Below are 20715 nucleotides of genomic sequence, written 5' to 3' on the forward strand. Positions count from 1 at the left end.
GATCTGTGCACACCTGAATGTTTTGGTGGAGTTCCTGGCTGAGAGGTTGGACACTCCACCAAACCTAGTGTTAAAGGTTAGTCTAGAGCCCCCTGGTGGTGGTCCCACATCCCTTTTTGCCTTCATTTTTATTCCTCTGAGCAACATTTGCAATAAAGTCAACTATGTAAAACTGGCTAAAAGGGAATAAATCCTGCCTTAGATGGACATAGAGGATGTTACCTTGTCTCTTGGCCTCCATGATGGTGCACACACGTTTCAGCATAGTGTTGGTCAGAGCCTGCAGAGCCTGAAAGCTTTCAATGCTGAAAACAAACTGTTCTGAGGGTTTGTTAGCAATCATCTTAAGCTGGTCCAGGTTGGGATTTCCCACCCCAATAGCAAACACAAGGACTCCCTTTCGTGTGAGAAGGAATGCCGGTTCATCCACTTCGTCATTGGACGCTCCATCTGTCAATACCACGGCGATCTGAGGCACCTTCTGGCCAGGTAAGGTCCTGACATCTGAGAAATAATTCTCCCGGATGAAGTCGAGGGCCTGGCCTGTATTTGTGCTTGTGCTTCTAAGGAAAGAAATGTTGTCCACGACATTCAACAGGGATTCCTTGTCCCTGGGATCTGTCAGCAGGAACTCCTCTTTAGGGTCGGTGCCAAACTGCGCCAAGCCAACCCGCACCTTATCAGGTCCGATGTCAAGGTTCTCAATGACATTCCTGAGAAAGGTGCGGACTGTCGCAAAGTTTTCACTGCCAATGCTACCGGAGCTGTCGACCAGGAAGACGATGTCCCCTAATGTGGCGCTTTCACACTCTAGAGGAAGAGGAAAGATGAACGAACAACATTAAGTCAAGTTTCTTTGGTGCATATTTCAAAGACCTTTACATCATGAAAACATCAAAATAAACTCATTGAAACAGTCACTGGTAGTGAGACCATAACAAACATTAAATTATATCAGGTAAAAACATCAATACACATCAACATGACCATAACAAACATTAAATTATATCAGGTAAAAACATCAATACACATCAACATGTTGGTCAGAGTTCCTGTTATTAAGGCTGAAAGCAGCTCTGAACAGGAGGTTCTCAGTCTGGATTTAAAGGAACTCACAGTTTCTGCTGATTTGCAGATTGTGAAGAGAAGTGAAAACTTGATCATCAAAATGATGATAAATGGCTGATATGTTAGAAACAAGTCTGACCAGTGGTCTGGAAACAAACAAAACCCATCTGTAGCGTTAGCTACATTAAAAGCTCAAATGGCTGAACAGAAGCGTAGCCGGACCTGTGGGTCAGCATCATAAGAGTTCATAGGAGGCCTGGACACTTCTCCACATGCACCTCCTCCTTTTAAAGCAGAGGCGGGCGAGGATCTAAGGGAGTCGATCTTGTTGGTGGCCGTCGGAGCTGCATGAGCTGCTATGTTCTTTAGCTCTTATTTCAGAAAGTCTTGATCTTTCAGGGCCTCCAGAGTCATTGAGCTCAAGAGCGAGCGAACCAGAATTTACAAAGACTCCTGGATAGGTGTCCATTTCAGTGGAAGTCCAGTTATCTCCTCATTAAGCCTGTTTGCTGTTGTAATGACCCGGATGACTGAGAATTTGCTCAGGCAGCAGACAACAATTATCTTGCTAATTCAGCCGCCTATGTTCTATTAATGGGATAATGATCTGATAGCAAAAGGTGCCTAATAGGATTTTTTGTTTTACAGAACTTAAACCAGGAAAAGCTAAACTGCCTCTTGAGGAGTTCTGGACAGAGTTTTGGTGTATTTAGTGACAAAGATGGCTTTTTATCTTAAATATTGGCTCCTTGTAATCAGGATCACTAGCTGCACCTGCGCGCCTCTGCCACAGCGCAATTAGCTTCATTCTGCTCACCTGTTCCTCTGCATTCACACACCGGCGCTCCACAGTCATCCTGTGCCAGATTATTGAAAGCCTTGCAGGAGTAGATGGGCAGCGTTGTTCTCTATCCTGACAAAGTTCTGGTTTATCTGGATTTCCTTATTTCGTTCACACACCTCACCGACTTCTGTTTTCTGTACGATTTCGGCCGTTTCACGACCGTAATCCTCGCCAAGCCCTTTGGATCTGGCTGCCTGTCAGTCTATGACTGACACGGTGGCTCAGGAATTAAGGGGTTTGTCCTGCGATTGGTGGGTTGACGGTTTGATCTCCCGCTCTGACTGTTTCAGTCGTCGTGTCCTTGGGCAAGACACCTCACCCGCATTGCCTGCTGTCTCCCGCTGTGAGCAACCAGCACTGCTTTGGATTTTACTGCCTGCACTAAGTTTATTTATTAATAAACTTTGTAAAGTGAAACCATATCAGCTTCTCTGTCTTGTCAGTGCATCACAGTTAATGGTTATTTGATTCTAATTTAGCTTATAGTAATTTCAGTGATCAATTAATCACGTTTAGTCGTATTAATGGTTTCCAGATCGGTCTGTTACCCACCTGGAACCTGAGCAGAGACCGCAGAGAAACAAGCGGCGGTGAAGATGCTGAGGAGAACCGCTCCGCCCCTCATTCTGGATGCTTGGTGGTTTTACTTCCTGCAAGAAACACGGTTAGCGTGGAGATTTATACGACGAAGAAAAGACCTGCTGTGGTCATCTCTTAGGTGTTTTGATCCAGCACCAGAGAAAGCAGAAATTTACATCCCAGTTCGGTTTTTAGGCCAAAACTTTAATTGTTCACAGTGTTTCAGACCCTGCAGCTTAAGATGATAAACCGTTTAGTTGAATTTTTCAAAACATCGTTCCTTTAAACCAGGCCAATAACGACCCTAACGACTCCTCATTACAGAGGAGTGGACCAGTTTCTATCCAATCTGCTGGCTTAGTGGCTTCAACGACCGCCCATTACCTGTTTCGATTGAATCTGCATGTTATCTAAGCCATTACAAGGCCTTTGTTAGGCAGTAGTATAAAGCTTGGTACTCATCATTACTCCAGACTTTTTGAATTGAGAAAGCTTCCTGGAGAGGAAGCAAAACGTCTTCAGCTACAGAAAACAAGTCCAGTTGCTTTGTTTTTACCTTTTTTTTTGGAATGACCATGACCTGGATGACTGAGAATATTCACCAGTTTAGTTGAATTGTGTCTTTAATCTAGTGTTTTGTAAGCGCCGGCCCAGAACTAGCAGAAAAACATCCCTGATCCCAGGATAACGGAAAGCTGCTATGAGTTTCTCACAACAAATAAAAACCCAGATTTAATGTTTCTCACAGCAGCGGAAGAGAGCGATCATGGCTGCTGTTAACATAAAAATAAAAGCTCCATTGACTGATGATGACGATATAACAGTCAACAGAGTTATTGACGCAGTTGTTACTCATATCTGTAATGTCTCTTTCCAAACTGGTTGATTTTCAAACAAAATCAAAACCGCGAAAATCACCAATATACAAACTACAGAAAGTTTCTCAGCTTCCACAACTTTGCAAGATTTTAGAAAAAGCACTTTCTCAACAGACTCATTCAGAAACACAATCTACTTTCTGAAAGTCAACGTGGGTTTAGATCCCAGAGATCCACAGCATCAGCATTACTGGAAATAACAGAGGAAATCCCTCCAGCTCCATAGATTAAAAACCACTTCGCTATTGTTCTGTTTGATTTGACACAACTGATCACAAATACACGGCCAAGGAAAGAAAAGTCTCCACCTGGATTTAACTAAGCAAATTGGTATGAGCCTCCAGTTGGATAATTCCTGCATGGGCGATCATGTTTCAGCTGCCATCAAATTATTTAACCCCAACTGGTGCAACAACCATGAGGAACACATCCGTGGTGGTGGAGATGAAATTGTTGGCATGCATCAAGCAGAGAAAACGTCTAAGTGGGTTGCAGAAACTACCACCGTGGTAGTGGACGTCAGGTTTAGCATTTCTATACATCGTGAGCAGTAGTCAATCACCACATGGCGTGGTGCCCCAGGAGAAGGTCCGCTGCTCTGCTCTGCTCTGCCAGGGTCTGTCTGGCAGTCCACTGGTCATCAGCGGCTCGGGTGAAATTTGAACCTCGGTTCTGCACCTTCGGCTTGAGATGTTCAGAGAGTCCAGGCCAGCGTATGGACTGCTGCGATCGGGCCAGGCACTTTGTCCTGCCCTGCTCAGCATTCAGCATCTGGTTTTGCATTATCTCTGGAATGACGGGTCATTCACCCTTCATCAATAATCCGTCCACAACCAGCAGGTCCTGCTGATGCTGCCAGTAAATGTGAAGTTCTGGAGGAAGAGCTTTCCTGGTATAAGACTCCCTCTGGACAAGTTGCTGTCAGTGTCCGGTGTGTTCCTGGTGTGTGTCTGCCCAGCCTCTGATGCTGGAAGCTGCTCCATCAGGTGATCCACATACAGACGTCCTACTGCAGCTGCATTTCCTCCGTTGTGGGGACCACCTGTGGCGGGACCCTCCAATGCGTATCAGCTGCAGCGTGTCATCAGGACCAGAACCAGAGCAGACTGCAGCGTGTCATCAGGTCTGCAGAGAAGCTGATTGGCTGCAATCTTCCATCTCTCCAGGACCTGTACGCCTCCAGGACTCTGAGGCGTGCAGGAAGATTGTGGCTGATCCCTTCACCCCAGTCACAGACTATTTCAGCCACTTCCCTCTGGCAGGAGGCTGCGCTCCATCAGAACCAGAACCAGAACAGGCTGCGCTCCATCAGGACCAGAACCAGAACAGGCTGCGCTCCATCAGAACCAGAACCAGAACAGGCTGCGCTCCATCAGAACCAGAACCAGAACAGGCTGCGCTCCATCAGAACCAGAACCTCACGCCACAAGAACAGTTTCTCCATCTGCTACCAGCCTGATGAACAAGGCCAAGAGCCGCCTGTGACTCTGGACACTGTCTCTCTCCCCCGTTCAGGTCTACAAGCTTCTGTGTTACATTAACGCACAGTTTACTGTGTGTATACAGCTTCTGTGTATATATATCTATTCTATTCTATTTTATTTTGTTTTGTCTGCACCATCAACACCAAGTCAAATTCCTTGTAAGTGCAAACCTACTTGATTCTGATTCTGTGGTTGATTTCTTTCATGTGCACCTCCATATCTGAAGAAGACGAGTTGCAATCTGAATCTCAGCATGCGTGGTGGCAAGTGGTCAACGGCTCTGGTGCCTATAGCAGCGAGACGAGATCTGAATGAGAAAGTCCGTACCAACTAAAGACGACTGGAAACGTTTGCATGCCCAGGTCAGCGCTGCGGCTCTTTCTCAATCTGCTCATATCTGCACAGTGTTTGTCCTGCTGTGTGGGATAAAGGCAACAGGACGCTAGGCTCCTGATTGCTCTTGTTTCTGGGACAAACCCCAATAATCCAAAGGCGGACGCATCAGCTGCGGTTCTTGTCTCTCTGTCTCTGCAGAACTGGACTAGCGCAGTGGGGGGGACTTAGTTCCTGACGTAGCTCATCAAAGGTACGCTGTTATGCTGACCTCCAAACCTACAGGGTGTGCTCTCTAAGTTCTGCTATGCGAGGGGAAATTTTCCTACATGCCCACAAACCTTTTCACATCAGCCATGTCTTTGGGTGTGGGCGTCTCTTTGATATTGATATATCAATATCAATATCTATCTATCTATCTATCTATCTATATATATATATATATCTATATATATATATATATATATATAGATATATATAGATATATATAGATATATATATGTTTCTTGTTTGACAGCTGAAATATCCCTCCGCCAGAGCAACTCTGCACGTATTTTCTGCAGTTTACGGTGATAAAAGTAGATTACTTGGTGCAGATCACTATTTTGAGCAGACATTGGTTCTGAAGATCAGTTTTTAACACGCTGATAACATTGCAGAATCCCAACCTATAAACCAGACTTTAATGCTGATTAATTTGTTGTCTTTGTATTTGACAAACTAAGGCTGAATCATGTTGCCAAATGAAGCACCTGGAGTTACAGTGTCAGCACATGAAGCTGTACTAAACGTTCTCTTTCACTCCTGGCCAGATGGAAGCAAAGTGTAAGACTCTGGAATGACCTGGAGATCAAAAACCTTTTTCCAGGCTTTAAAATAAAAATGTACGAATGTGGATATAAACAGAATGCAAAAATATACAAAGAAATTATTGTTGTTGGTGTGAAAGCTCAGGATTAGATGTGAAAAAATTAATAATCATGATTTAAATGTACAATGTATTCATTTATATGTAAATGCTTAATGCCATGTCTATCTTTGTTTAGGAGGCAAAAAAATATTCTGGCGTGAAATATTTATTTATTTACACATTTGTTTGCACACTGTGTAACGTCAGGGCGTTATGATTAATGATTTAGCCAATATTGGCCAGAGTTTATCATTTTATGGCACCAGGACGTTTTCATTCCAATTCTGAAAAGTGCTTGAAGAATAAAAAAAAAAAATGTTTTTTACTAGTGTAATTTATTACAAAATTGCATATTAAAATGCCCAAATAGGCTTTTACACTTTCAGAAATAAAAAGATAAAATATGCGATTTATTTGCGACTAATCTCGAGTTAACTATTGAAATTATGTGATTAATCGCAATTAAAAATTTTAATCATTTGACAGCTTTAATATGTATATTATTTCTACATAATCTTTGTATGTGTTAAATCAATGATTTCACTGGATTGCCAGAAATAAATTATTCATTCATTTATTAGTTAATCTTTAGTTCTTAATGTGTGGTTCTTATTTCTGCAAATCTTTATCTAATAATGGAGCTTTTCCAATTTTAGTGCCTCCATTAAGGATTTTCTCCCCCTACAAAGAGTAATCCACCCTTTAACTCGTGTTTGGTGCCTCCTGCAGACCGGTTCTGATGGACGGACCGGCATCTCCATAATGGAGAACCTCCTAGCATCAGTAGCTGAGATCTTCCTGCGTCTACCAGCCACTCTGATCCTAGAACTCACCACTGCATTCCTCCGTCTTGGCGGTTTTCCAATGAGCTGATTATTTCTTTATTAATCTGTCTTGGTGTGATTCTGGAGTCTGAGACTCATTATAACGTTCCTGATTTTCTTCTGGTTCTTTTTATTCATGTTGAAGACCTCCAGACGCCAAGTAATCATTTTTCTGCTAGGAGGAAGCGGTGAAACGCTTGAGGGATCCCACCTGGGAAGCCAACTGTCCCCGACGCGACCGATGAGTGGACTGTGTGTTAAACAACACATTTATACTCGGCTGAACCCCAACATCTGGAATGTGCACTTTAGTCGCCTCCGAGCTTTCTGGCTTTACGCTGAAGAGCAGAGCGAAGATCAAAGGAAACAAGCCTTCTCCCAACAAACCAAGAGCAGAAATTGTGAATAAATGTCACCACAGCTGGATCTCTAATTCAGATTTGAAAACATTTCTGAACTTGCTGCACATTCAGGACATATCAAACAGTCACAGGATGCAAAACTAACTGAAATGCATACATTTTTTTGCAAATGAAACACTGGTCTGTGTCTATATGGAGACACAGATGAGTCTACATGGAGGAGCTGGTCACAGGGGGGGGGGCAGGACCCCCTCAGCGGGTCACCAGTCCCTCACAGGGACCACCACCATGCACACACTTCCTCCTGAGGACCATTTAGAGAGGTCAACATGTTTAACATGGATGTCTGGACTGGGGGGGGGAAGCTAAGAGAACCAACACATGCAAACTCCATGCAGAAGGACCCCAGGCTGGGATTTGAACCCAAGACCATATTGCTGCAAGGCAACGGCACTAACGACCCTATGTGTGGCCGTTTGTAACGTTACATAATTAGCAGCAACATTTGGGCTTCCCTCTCTCTCTGTATCTCTGCTACACGTCCAGGACTCAAAGCATTCTGCTGGATTTACTTTAATAGACAGACAGACGATTAGATGCAGGTAAGTGATGAGCAACAGGTGGAAACAGAGCAACCTGAAGATATAAAAAAGCTTTCTGAGCACACAGAGGCAAAGAAAGAAGGAAGAGACACAAACAAAGTGTAACTAATGCAGAAAAGACGAGTAAAGACACAAAACATGAGCAGAAAACAAGAGAAACACTATCAAACTGGTCAGAATGCAACATAAAATGTACATTTTGCTGCACAGCTGCGAGAAAGAATGCCTAATTGAGGAGTAACTGAGGAGAAAATAAATTTCTAGCTACTCAGTTTTGTTTTTTATCAGAATATTTTAGAGCAACTCAGTTATTATCTTTGGCCCAAAAAGCCTTGCAGGAAGTAACCCATAAGTATTAATCTGACAGATAAAGCTAGCTGACATGACAGTGTAAGACCTTAACAATAAAAATAGTATAAATCATGACTTGTCAGATCCATTAAAAGGAAAAACAGCTAAATCAGTAAAACCAGGCTGTAAAGCTTCCAGCCTGGAGCAGAACCGACCCGTTGGCTGAGAACGGCTGACAGGAGGAAGAAGACATGAAGTCACTCACGGTTCTGCTGTTGCACGCGGACATCTGTATCCAAACCCTGGAGTCGCTCAGGCACAGAGCTGCAGCGCTGCCTCTGGTCTAGATGCTCAGGAGCAGCGGGGAAATGACGAGAGGAGGACTCAGACCAAGCCACCGGACTCCTCCTCCTCTTCCTCCTCAAAATTCTCAGGAACCCTGGATTTGGGCCAGATTAGTACCACCTGAGGCTCCACTGACGCTTTTACAGCCCAATTCCTTTTGGTTGTTTGTTGGTTTTTATTAAACTCCTGCACAGAGCTGCAGTCACAGACGGAACAGAAACCCTCTTAGTTGGTGCCAAATCGTCCTAATAAACAGCTGATAATTGCACAGCTTGTATGCTACTAATCACACTTTAATGAGCCGTCATGGCAGCCTGAATACCTGTAATTAGTGGAATCTGCTGAGAAGAGCTCAGCTTTACAAGTAAATGTGTCAAAATCTAAATCCCAGTGACATGAAAACAGCCGACATCCAACTGTTACTATTATTACTGTCTGACTTCTCTCATTGTCAGGTTTCCTCAGCTGCAGCGACTGAAACCAGATGTTTCTGCTCCGGTACTTTGGGAGAGTTGGAACCAACACAAAGGCAGAGAAATACTCCCTGCTGGCAGTCATCACAGTTCTGTGGATTCTGGATGAGAAGTATTAACAGACTCTTACATCACTGTTAGCAGAACTTCAGAAGAATCGTGGCGGTTCCGAGGAAATTCTGGAGAAAAGGCATTATGCGTGATTCCATGTGAGTCACACTTGTGCTTGTTGACAGGCGGCCCACATAATGAAAATGAACAACACCGCCTCTGCTTTGAGGTTTCAGACGTTCTCAGTGGTGCTCTGCGCATCGTGACGTGGTCACAGTGAGAAGTTCAGCGTCCACAAGGTCCAATCATGGATGTCCTGGATGGCTTATCCACCTGTCCAGGGCGCACCTGGCCTCTCTGCTGCTGAACGCTGGAGGCAGGACCTCAGTAATCCTGCAAAGACCAAGCAGGTAGAGAGCTGGAGAAGCAGCAGCGTCTGAAGCAGCAGAGATGACCACCAGAGGTCAGATGTGAAGAAATCCTGATTCTAATGTTTGATTTGATGCGTGCTGGAAGTGGGAGACAGATTGAGTCCATGTTTCAGTTTAGTTTGTGGTCCCTGAAGCGTTTAATCAAGCCGATCTGGCGCCGTGGAGACACAAGCTGCTCTTAATTAAAGGGGAAATATGGATTTGTTTTTTTATGGTTCGGATTTGGGTTTTTTGTCTTTGATTCCGGAAGCAAGGAATGAAACAAAGACTGAGGAGAAACAAATGCCTCAGTAGGGCTTCGTTCATTAAATCTGAGCCGGTCCTGTAGAAGAAGAAATCTTTATTTGTCAGGGTAATTGTGCATTCCAGTGAAATTTGTCTTCTGCTTTTAACCGTCCCTCAGGGAGCAGCAATCGCAGCAGCCTGGGAGCAATCTGGGGCTGAGGGTATTGCTCAGGGACCCACAGTAGCAGTCTGTGGGAATCAAACCTGGTACTTCTGACCTTCTCTGTGCTCTAACCACTAGGCCACCACTCCTGTCCTGGAGCAAGAAGGTGGTCTACCAGAACACCTGCACCTACGCAGCTTTTCCAACCTTCTTGAGACGTTGTTCAGGGATTGCTTCAGCTTTTTGACAGAGAGACATAAAAAAAGAGAAAAGCAGATTAAAAATTCAAAAGCTTAGCTAATAAACAATCACAGAAGATTTAAAGTCAAGGTCCTGTTGATGTAAAAGAGAGAAACCATCAGTGGTGGGCACAGATAACCAAAAATTTAGCTTCGCAAACTCATATTCCGCAAGTGAAAATATCTTAGTTCAGGAAAAATTACTTTTAAACTTTATCTTTACAGGGCAGTGGAGGCATTGACAGGAATATTCCTGCCTTCAGATATATTCGTCCTTCCCTCTGTGCCCAGACAGGTGCTGGAAGTCAGTGTTGCCAGTTTTTAGCAGGAGAAACAAGCAACCGGCTCTATTACCTCTACCTTGTAAAACTTTGCTGATAATAAGCAGACCTGGCAACACTGCTGGAAGCCTGGAACTGGGCTGAGGATTTCTGGAGGTCTCTTTTCCCTTCTGTCATCAGACTCTTTAACAAATGTGCAATAAATCATTGGCAGAAGTTTTTATCGTTGCTGTTTATAAACATGTTTTGTCAAAAAGTGTCCTGTTAAAGCCATAGAGCGTCCTAAAAGTCCCGCTCCGGGTCCAGTCTCCTTCAGTGTCATGCACAGCTATCAATGATGCTTTTTTTGTGGAGCCATGACTGCTACTGCTGTGAAGAAGTCTGAGTGGATGTTTACTGAGAGCCAGGACAGTGACGTGAACAGCAGATGGACATCCTGTGTGAACGTTGTTATCATGTATCCAAACCCAATAAAGTAGAAACTGACTGATCCACAAACACTTTCTAAATGTAATGTGGACAATAATGTCATTAATAACCTGCAGGTTGCTCAGTGCGAGCCATCAGAAATTACTAAGGCTACGTTCACACTGCAGGCCTTAATGCTCAATTCATTTTTGTGAAATCAGATTTTTTTGCGTGTCCGTTCACATTTCCAAATATATGCGACTTGTCTGTGATCTCCTGTGTGAACTGAATGCGTTCAGCCTAAGTGTCCCTCATGCGCAGTGGAGGACGCGATGACGTCACACGTAGGTCAACGCAGGTCACACTAAGATAGGCTTTAATGATCTCACAGTGGAGAAATTCACATTTCACATCGGCTCAATAATCAAAAGAAGGAGCCAAAAGGAGGAAAATGTGCATGAGGTATATACAGTGCGTCCACATATATACAGTGGATCTAAAAAATAAAAAAAGGAATAAAGCAGATATTTATGATGACTTATGTACATTCAAGGTGGCTTATATACCTATGGATTTGACGTTGTACATTAAAGTGGTACAAGGTAAAGAACAACAGTGAGGTAAGTGAGATAACTATAACTATATTTCTCTCTCCTCTTCTACTTTTTCAATGTAGTGTCCACATAACATGAATTATCGCTACATAAATCATAATAAAACTATTTACATATATAAATCAAGCAGAGCACTATGGCGATAGCGATAATGCTCCACTTGTGAGATTAAAATCTGTTGGGCACTTTCTGGCATTAAGACGACAATTCTTATTGCCACATTGCCCGACAGGACACTAAATAAAAAAATGATGATGAATTGGGAGAATTTTTTTTTTATTGTTTTGACATAGAGAAAAATAGCTGCATGAATTATCTGGTTTGTTAACCACTGAAGTTATTGATGTATAAAATGGTATATATATACATTTTTTAGCAACTCTGGAACATTGTATGTGAATTATTAATTGTATTAAATTAAAAAATTTATCACAGTACGCCATAAGACCATGTTCCAATTTAAATCAAGACAAGTCATTAGATAAAGTCATTAGATAAAATCCAACCTCATCCATGTTTTTGTTCCAGCCTGAAGGCTTAATGGGTGTCAGTGCTGTTTAGTTTAACTGGCAAATGCCACTGGGATGTAAAGCTTCCTAGAGGCGGACCCCTGGAACCTCAGAATGGAAAATATTGTCTAGATTGACCGAGAAACTTGAACAAGGCCAGAGTTGTATAGCAAAATGTTCCAACATATGGCATGAAAGGTTGCTGCTAAACCCAAAAGCACTAAACCAACTGGATTCCCTGAATCTACAAATAAAATTATGTTGGTAAAAAGTCAGGAAAGGCGAGACCTAAAACATGATTGATGCTCTTCATGACTGCCCAGTGTTTAAAAAAACGTGTAAGAGTTAAATAAGAAGCTCTTTCTCCTTAACTTGGGAGAGAAATGTAGTCTGGAAATGGTTCTGTAATCGCAGGAATAACTGGGTCGAAAGTTTTCAAAAGAGACAAAGCAGCATGTTTAAAGTCATTTGGAGCCTGATGAAAGAGACTGATCATTAAGAGCCAGGAAACACATGAAAAACATCCGTAAACAGATGAGGAGGAACGGCGTCTGCAGGGATTAGAGACTCTGCTCTGATGAACCTTCTGTTTAAAGCGGAGAACGTCTTTCTCCTGATGAGATGATGAGACTCTCAGAGCAGAAACCTTTCAACAAGGAAAGGTGAAACCATCTGACACAGAGCAGAGGACCAGAATGAGGAGGGAAGTCTGTTCCCTGGACACAGAGAACGGAGCCCAGCATGTATGACCGGGTTAATTACAGAACTTTAAGTTACGCCTCTGTGGAGAAAACCAGCCATCGGCACCAGAAAGACCTGCTCTCTGGGCTACGCTGGTAAAACAAGAGCATGGAAAATAAAACCATGGAGCACAGGTCTCATTCCTGCTAAATTAGACGATAAATCAAACTTAAAAGATTCAGAGAAGACGAGCACAGCTGCATGTTCCTAACGTCTGATGTGAACAAGCATTTTAAGCTGTTTAACAGATGGCCTCCTTTTTAAAAAGTCCAACTACAAACATGTTTAGCTTGAGGTCTAAATGAAAAAGGGGATGGAGACAAAGAGGTTCTGCTTCCAGTGGGCGGTTCAGTTAAAGTGAGCACAAAATTCACTGGAAATTCAGAGGAAATGTAAGACCCTCACTCTGAGGACACACTAACCACAACCATTTGTTAAGCACTGAACAATGCTGGCTGTGTTGTGGAAACAAAGCTCGGTCCAATCCCGACCCCTGCAGCACCTAAAGGTTCAGCTTTCTGTTCGCCAGCACCCAACGCTGCTTCAGTGTGAAATGGTCAAACTACTAAATAAAGAAAAACCTTCAAAGGGAGAGACCCACGTTGGACTGATGAGGCGCCAGCACAGAACAAACAGCACTGATATTCATTAAAAGTGTGATCAGCAATCAGCAGAACTTCCTGTTAGCTGTGACATCATCCAGGGAAGACAGATCATCCATCACAATCATCTAATGTAGAACAGATTACTGGACTTGTTTTACTACGGAAAACATGCCCAGTTGCTTTGTTTTTTTTTTTACTTTTTTTTGGTATTACATTGAAATGACTGTTGTTATTTCATCTTTTAACTTTCTGTTCTCTCTCTTCTTTCTTCATAGTAGGTACACCTGGTCTGGCGTTCTGTTAACTGTGAGATCATCCAGAGAAGACGGATCACCCGCTACTACCATCTAATGTAGAACAGATTACTGGATCAATGTGTGCTTCTGTGCTTTTTTGTCTCTCTTGTTGTGTCTCTGCTCTGTCTTCTCTAAGCCCCAGTCGGTCGAGGCAGATGACCGTTCATACTGAGCCCGGTTCTGCCGGAGGTTTTTCCTTCCCGTTAATGGGTGGTTTTTCTTTCCACTGTCGCTTCATGCATGCTCAGTATGACGGATTGCAGCAAAGCCATGTACAATGCAGACGACTCTCCCTGTGGCTCTACGGTTCCCCAGGAGTGAATGCTGCTTGTCGGGACTTTGATGCAATCAACTGGTTTCCTTATATAGGACATTTTTGACCAATCTGTATAATTCAATTCAATTCAATTCAATTTTATTTATATAGCGCCAAATCATGAAACATGTCATCTCAAGGCACTTTACAAAGTCAAGTTCAATCATATTATACAGATTGGGTCAGATTATACAGATTGGTCAAAAATGTCCTATATAAGGAAACCAGTTGATTGCATCAAAGTCCCGACAAGCAGCATTCACTCCTGGGGAACCGTAGAGCCACAGGGAGAGTCGTCTGCATTGTACATGGCTTTGCTGCAATCCCTCATACTGAGCAAGCATGAAGCGACAGTGGGAAGAAAAACCACCCATTAACGGGAAGGAAAAACCTCCGGCAGAACCGGGCTCAGTATGAACGGTCATCTGCCTCGACCGACTGGGGTTACAGAAGACAGAGCAGAGACACAACAAGACAGACAAACAAGCACAGAAGCACACATTGATCTAGTAATCTGTTCTACATTAGATGGTAGTAGCGGGTGAGCCGTCTTCTCTGGATGATGTCACAGTTAACAGAACGCCAGACCAGGTGTACCTACTATGAAGAAAAAGAGAGAGAGCAAAAAGTTAAAAGCTGAAATGACGACAGTCATTTCAATGCAATACAATGCAAAACTGGAGAACAGTAGACTGAAGAACAGTAGAAATCAGTAGAGTGAGAAAATTAGACCCTGATGTCCTCCAGCAGCCTAGGCCTATCACAGCACAACTATAGAGGTAGCTCAGGGTATGAGCCACTCTAACTATAAGCTTTGTCAAAAAGGAAAGTTTTAACATTAGTCTTAAAAATAGATAGGGTGTCTGCCTCACGGACCAAAACTGGGAGTTGGTTCCACAGGAGAGGAGCCTGATAGCTAAAGGATCTGCCTCCCATTCTACTTTTAGAGACTCTAGGAACCACCAGCAGACCTGCAGTCTGAGAGCGAAGTGCTCTGTTAGGAACATACGGGGTAATCAGAGCTCTGATATATGGTGGAGCTTGATTATTAAGGGCTTTATACGTTAGAAGGAGAATTTCATATTCTATTCTTGATTTAACAGGAAGCCAATGAAGGGAAGCTAAAATTGGAGAAATATGATCCCTCTTGTTGATTTTCATCAGAACTCTTGCCGCAGCATTTTGGATCAGCTGAAGGCTTTGAACTGCATTTTGTGGACTTCCTGATAGTAAAGAATTACAATAGTCCAGCCTTGAAGTAACAAATGCATGGACTAGTTTTTCAGCATCACCCCTGGACAGAATGTTTCTAATTTTATTAAATAATCTGACCCAATCTGTATAATATGATTGATTTTGACTTTGTAAAGTGCCTTGAGATGACATTTTTCATGAATTGGCGCTATATAAATAAAATTTGATTGAATTAAACTTTTACTTTAAAGGCAATATTGATATTATTCTGAAACTGCTTTTTCAGCAGAGTCATGCTCACAGCACTTTACACTGTAGCCATATTTATCTAATCACACGCACAGAGCAGCAGACATCTTGAGGTTAAGTGCCTTGCCCAGGAACACATTTACACTGGAATTAAACCCACAACCTTCCAACTGCAAGACAACTACTGCAGCCACTGTGCCAGAGTCAGAACCCCCTCACCATTTCAGAACTGTGGTATATGGTGCTGATGCGCATGTCTGACTCCTCCTATCCTCTGCAGGCCATAGCAGACTTTTCCTTGGAATTCTCCCTGTTTTTAGGATTAACACACATTTTCCCAAAAGGGCAACTCTCCCAAATACTGGAAATACGTCATGAAACACATTTGTGTGTTAATCCCACCGACATGTCTTTATGCATTTTAAAGTCTACTTTTTGGGGTAATTTCCCCCTGGTCTTTATTCCGCGAGTTCAACTATTGTGTTAGACAGACTGCTTTAAATGTAACCGCTTGTCCTCAGGCCTCCACGCTGCAATGTTTGTGTGATTCCATGTTTTATTCCATGTTTTACACGGTGTTCTGCAGACTGGGTGAACTTATATAAGCAGACATAAATATCTCCCTTTTTGTACTCTATGACTTCCCTCCTGGTGAGAATTATCCCTCAGAGTCTCGGTGCAACAGCGCCCCCTTCTGTCCGCCTCCGGGACGGGTCTCCCAGCTGTGAGCTGCTTTTAAAACTTATGGGATAAGATTTCCCACAATAAACTTCTAAAAAGGCTTTTACTGTGCGAGACAGAAGTTGACCTGAGAGCTCAGATAACAAGGTTGGTTCTGATGCAACCTTTTCAGAACAATCTGGACCTTATTGTTGTTTAGCGCAGGTCCAACCTGTTAGAATGTGGCAACATGGAATCTAAAGTAGTCAAGAGAAGCTGGTCAATGACCCATGATCACATTTATTCATTCATTCAAACAGCAACAACATGCAAACAGCAAACAGGCTTCAGTCGGAGGCAAAAGTTCTGTTGCCTCACATATTTAAGCCTGTTTTATCTTTATTATCTTTCTTTAATTGGAGTTATTCTGTTTCTTTCGTCGCTATTAAACCACATAAATAAGAAACAAAGCCTGACATCAGCCACACATCCGGGTAATCTCATATAAATCTGTTTTACACACTAATTAAATCCATTTAGCGCCTTCTGGCTCAGTCTCAAAGGAACTACAAAAATCGCGCGACAGTTCGCGTCACTTCCTGTGCTTTACGGCAGCGTGAACCGCGGCGGCAGCTGCAGCAAACAGAAACATCGCAGGTAAAACTGGCCGCTTTCTTCTTATTTAGGTGGTTTTAATGTTCTCTGTTCCTTTGGTGGAAGTTGAGTCAGTCTTTGGACCCAGAAACCAGCCGAACCGGCTTCCGGTACCAGAACCAGGAGCCCGGCGGAACCGAACCTCGTGTTGGTTTCTGTACTTTATCTTCAGTCAGATCACGTGACAGAACCGCCTAAATGTAAAGTTTTAAAGTTGTAGTCGCCTGTTTAATGTAGGCAGAACTACCCGGTTCTGCTGTGAAGTTCTTGTCCGGCTCCAGAGTTCGGACCGGTTCCTGGTCCATGTCTAAATAAGCTGCTGAGGGGAAGCTGCGCAGAACCCAGAGGTTCTGAACACCCAACCTGGTTCTGGTCCACCTCATAAAGTCTCTTTCCTTTGTTGAGGTTTCTGCTCAGCTCCATCCACAGCTTTTCAATCAAGTCCAGGTGTGGACTTTGACTAGGCCATTTCAGCACTGCTGCTTTTCTCTGCGGTTCTGCTGTGTTTGGGTTCATCGTCCGGTCTGGACCCAGTTTGAGCTGGTAGACAGGAGCCCATAGTCACTCAGTGACTGCATCATGGTCCAGAAGACATCCAGATGCAGAACCTAAACCTGCTGGATGTCCATCCTGGCAGCAGCTGAGATGTTCTCCTGGATAATCTTCCTCCTAGACGCCCTGCTGGCTGAGCTTTACTTAAACTGAGCCCTCTTTATTCCTCTGGACCTGAAAACTGGATCAGAGTTTATCTGCTTAGCTGCGTTTCTGTCTTAGACGCCTGGAGCTAATCTGCCATCACCCTCTCTAGCATAGAAAGTACTCCTGGGTCAATGTGAGCTTCTGAGCTTTCTGTGTCTCTGCTCTGTCTTCTCTAACATAGAAAGTACTCCTGGGTCAATGTGAGCTTCTGAGCTTTCTGTGTCTCTGCTCTGTCTTCTCTAACATAGAAAGTACTCCTGGGTCAATGTGAGCTTCTGAGCTTTCTGTGTCTCTGCTCTGTCTTCTCTAAGCCCCAGTGGGTGGAGGCAGATGAGCGTTCACACTGAGCCTGGTTCTGGTTCTGCTGGAGGTTCTCCTCCCTGTTAAAGGGGAGTTTTCCTCTCCACTGTCGCTTCATGCATGCTCAGTATGAGGGATTGCTGCAAAGCCATCAACAATGCAGACGACTGTCCACTGTGGCTCTACGCTCTTTCAGGAGGAGTGAATGCTGCTTGGAGAGACTTGATGCAACCTGCTGGGTTTCCTTAGAGAGGAAACTTTCTCACCAACCTGGAGGATCTGATGGAAGCTGACTTTGGAAAGAGCCTTGAGATGATGTGATGTGTAATTAGTTATAGAAATAAAACTGAATAGAATTTTGTTCTTGTCGATTCAATACATTATAACTGAAAATTCCCATTATCTCTACGGCCTTTAAAGGCATCATCTGAGAGCAGTGATGTATCTCAGATAAAGTTGTGGTCTTTTGATGCATGGATGTAAATAATCTGCTCCCTTCCTGCTTCATGCTGAGATTAATTTCTAATCTGTGCTCGTGTGCAGATGGAGAACTACAGCAAAGCCCGGGTTCTGGAGCAGCCGTCGCCGTGTCCCTTCACCGACCTCCCTGCCGACACGCCGCAGGTCCGGGTCAAAGACGGCAGCAAGATCCGCAACCTGCTGCGCTTCGCCCTCAGCCGCATGGAGGCGGACCCCCGGCGGGCCGAGGAACAGGAGCGCCTGCCCCCCCCTGAGGACGGAAGCCCGGAGGGTCCGCGGGAGGCGGCGGGCCGGCCGCTCTGCAGACAGATGGTCTTCACCGGCTGCGGGAAGGGCGTCTCCAAAGCCGTCACGTGTGCGGAGATCGTGAAGCGGCGGCTGAAGGGGCTCCACCAGCTCACCAGGCTGACCTACAGCAGCGTGGTGGAGGTGTGGCGCCCCCTGGAGCCCGCCGCCGGCCTGGACAGCCTCAGCGTCAGCAGGAACCTGCCCACCGTCTGGATCCTCCTCTCCAAGGAGCCGCTGGACCGCCAGCAGCCCGGCTACCAGGCGCCGGGCCGCTACGACGCCCTGTGGGCGCAGGCGGCCGGCCGGGAGGAGGGCGGGGGGGCGGCGGGGCAGCGGGGGGGGCCCAGGAGGAAGAGAGGAGGAGGAGGAGGAGGAGGAGGAGGAGGCAGAGGGAAGGGAGCCGGGCGCTCCAGAGAGTCTGCAAAAGGACCGATGTAGACGCTCAGAGGACATGAGGACAGAAGGGTTCTGGTCCGGTTCTGTGTTCTGGTCCGGTTCTGTGTTCTGGTCCGGTTCTGATTTCTGGTCCGGTTCTGAGTTCCTGTTTACTGGCAGCTTTCAGTTTGATCCAGAGAAATAAAGAGTGAGGATAAATCGTTTGGTGTTGATGTTCAGGAGGAGCAGAAACTCTCTGGGCTCCAGCTGCAGCATAAAGTTTTCACGCCCCGCTAACTTCTCACAGTCTCTGTCAACAGAACCGTAGATTTAGACAAATCAGCAGCACGGCTTTTTAAATGGCTCTGATTAAATGAAATGTGACCCAAAACTCCACAGATGTGGATAAACAGCTGGCTATAATAAACACAATCTATAATAAATCTAAAGTTTGAAATCTAGAACCCAGCAGGGACATAAACAGTTTCTCTGCAGGTTCTCAGTCGTCATAGCAACACTGAAAAAGGAGAACTAAAAATAAGTAACATTTTCTTGAAATGAATGTATTTGCCCTTGATTTGATCAGGTAAATAAGATTATCTGCCAATAGAATGAGTATTGTTACCCCTAAAATAAGATAATTAGATAAACTGCACTTGAAATAAGATGGAGATGAATTGTTCCTATTTAAAGAGCAAAAGTCTTATTCCGTTGGCAAATAATCCTATTTACCTGCTCAGATCAAGGAAAAATACTTTAATTTCAAGAAGGAATTTCTTATTTTTAGGTCAAAAACAGACTTTGGCTCAGTTCTGAAAACTAGAACTAGAACGACCGCCTTCTGCAGGGAGCTGAACCAAAGAGAACCTCTGGGTTCTGATCTGGGTCCAACGACATGTTCTGGCCTCAGAGAACATCAGAGTACGGCTGCACAATTAATCACATTTACACTATAATCAGTTCTGCAGTTTTTGGCTACGTAAGCATTAACAGATCAGGTTTCAGGTGTCGGTAGAATCTCTCACAGCAGCAGAGATGATCTAGTTTGATCGGTTCTAGTTTATAGAATCATCGTTTTTACCAGAAACCTTCAGGAATGTGTGGAAATGCCTAAAAACTGACGTTCTCCATCCAGTCTGGCTGAGCTGGAGATGTTTTGTGGAACGGATGAAGATGTCAGTCTGCAGATGTTCAAAGCTGGAAAAACCCAGAAGACCTGCAGCTGGACCCGGTCCGTTATTCTGACCCTGACCCAGAACCTTCTCTGTGGTCCATGATCTGCGTGCAGATGTTCTGTCTGTTCTCTGACGGGAGGAACGTGAGCTGAGAACCTTCAGCGTCTCTGTCCAAAGCGAGGCTGGAAATGAAGCAGATGTTCTGAGGCCCAGAACTTCATCCAGGAGGTTCTAAAGGTTCTCGCCTCACTCAGAGCAGATAGAGGGTTAAAGCCTAAGATGATCTTTGCTCTGAGACGCAGAGGAACATTTCTGAATCGTGTTCCCTTCGTCTGCACCAGCGTCAGGCTTTCCTTCACAGCAGGAGAACTTCAGAACCTCTTCTCCTTTCTTAATCCACCATCAGAACCTTTTCTCCTTCCTTAATCCACCATCAGAACCTTTTCTCCTTCCTTAATCCACCATCAGAACCTTTTCTCCTTCCTTAATCCACCATCAGAACCTTTTCTCCTTTCTTAATCCACCATCAGAACCTTTTCTCCTTCCTTAATCCACCTTCAGAACCTTTTCTCCTTCCTTAATCCACCATCAGAACCTTTTCTCCTTCCTTAATCCACCATCAGAACCTTTTCTCCTTCCTTAATCCACCATCAGAACCTTTTCTCCTTCCTTAATCCACCATCAGAACCTTGTCTCCTTCCTTAATCCACCTTCAGAACCTTTTCTCCTTCCTTAATCCACCTTCAGAACCGGTTCTCCTTCCTTAATC

At 44.2% G+C, this 20715-nt stretch overlaps 2 protein-coding genes across 3 annotated transcripts in view; one reads left to right on the plus strand and one right to left on the minus strand.

Annotated features, from left to right (window-relative positions):
- Positions 1-8537, minus strand: part of LOC105920234 (collagen alpha-6(VI) chain) — a 47185-nt gene extending 38648 nt beyond the window's left edge. The window contains 3 exon segments of the mRNA XM_036135579.1: positions 223-810; positions 2465-2562; positions 8441-8537. Of these exon segments, the coding sequence (XP_035991472.1) occupies positions 223-810; positions 2465-2537 (661 nt within the window). The 5' untranslated portion in view covers positions 2538-2562; positions 8441-8537.
- Positions 8538-16526: 7989 nt separating this feature from the next.
- rpp25l (ribonuclease P/MRP 25 subunit-like) lies at positions 16527-19068 on the plus strand. Of its 2 annotated transcripts, none has more exons than XM_012855771.3 (2): positions 16527-16632; positions 18172-19068. In XM_012855771.3, the coding sequence occupies exon 2, from the start codon at positions 18172-18174 to the stop codon at positions 18832-18834; it is 663 nt and encodes a 220-aa protein (XP_012711225.2). In that variant the 5' UTR covers positions 16527-16632; the 3' UTR covers positions 18835-19068. The 2 variants fall into 2 exon arrangements, with proteins under 2 accessions (XP_012711225.2, XP_035991473.1); XM_036135580.1 differs by lacking the exon at positions 16527-16632 and adding an exon at positions 17922-17945.
- The last annotated feature ends 1647 nt before the right edge of the window (positions 19069-20715 follow it).

Source organism: Fundulus heteroclitus, chromosome 3, assembly GCF_011125445.2.
Source record: "Fundulus heteroclitus isolate FHET01 chromosome 3, MU-UCD_Fhet_4.1, whole genome shotgun sequence".
Taxonomy (NCBI): domain Eukaryota; kingdom Metazoa; phylum Chordata; class Actinopteri; order Cyprinodontiformes; family Fundulidae; genus Fundulus; species Fundulus heteroclitus.

Bases quoted from the DNA above. Each gene is read 5' to 3' on its own strand.
- rpp25l (XM_012855771.3), top strand. From the start codon at position 18,172: ATGGAGAACTACAGCAAAGCCCGGGTTCTGGAGCAGCCGTCGCCGTGT.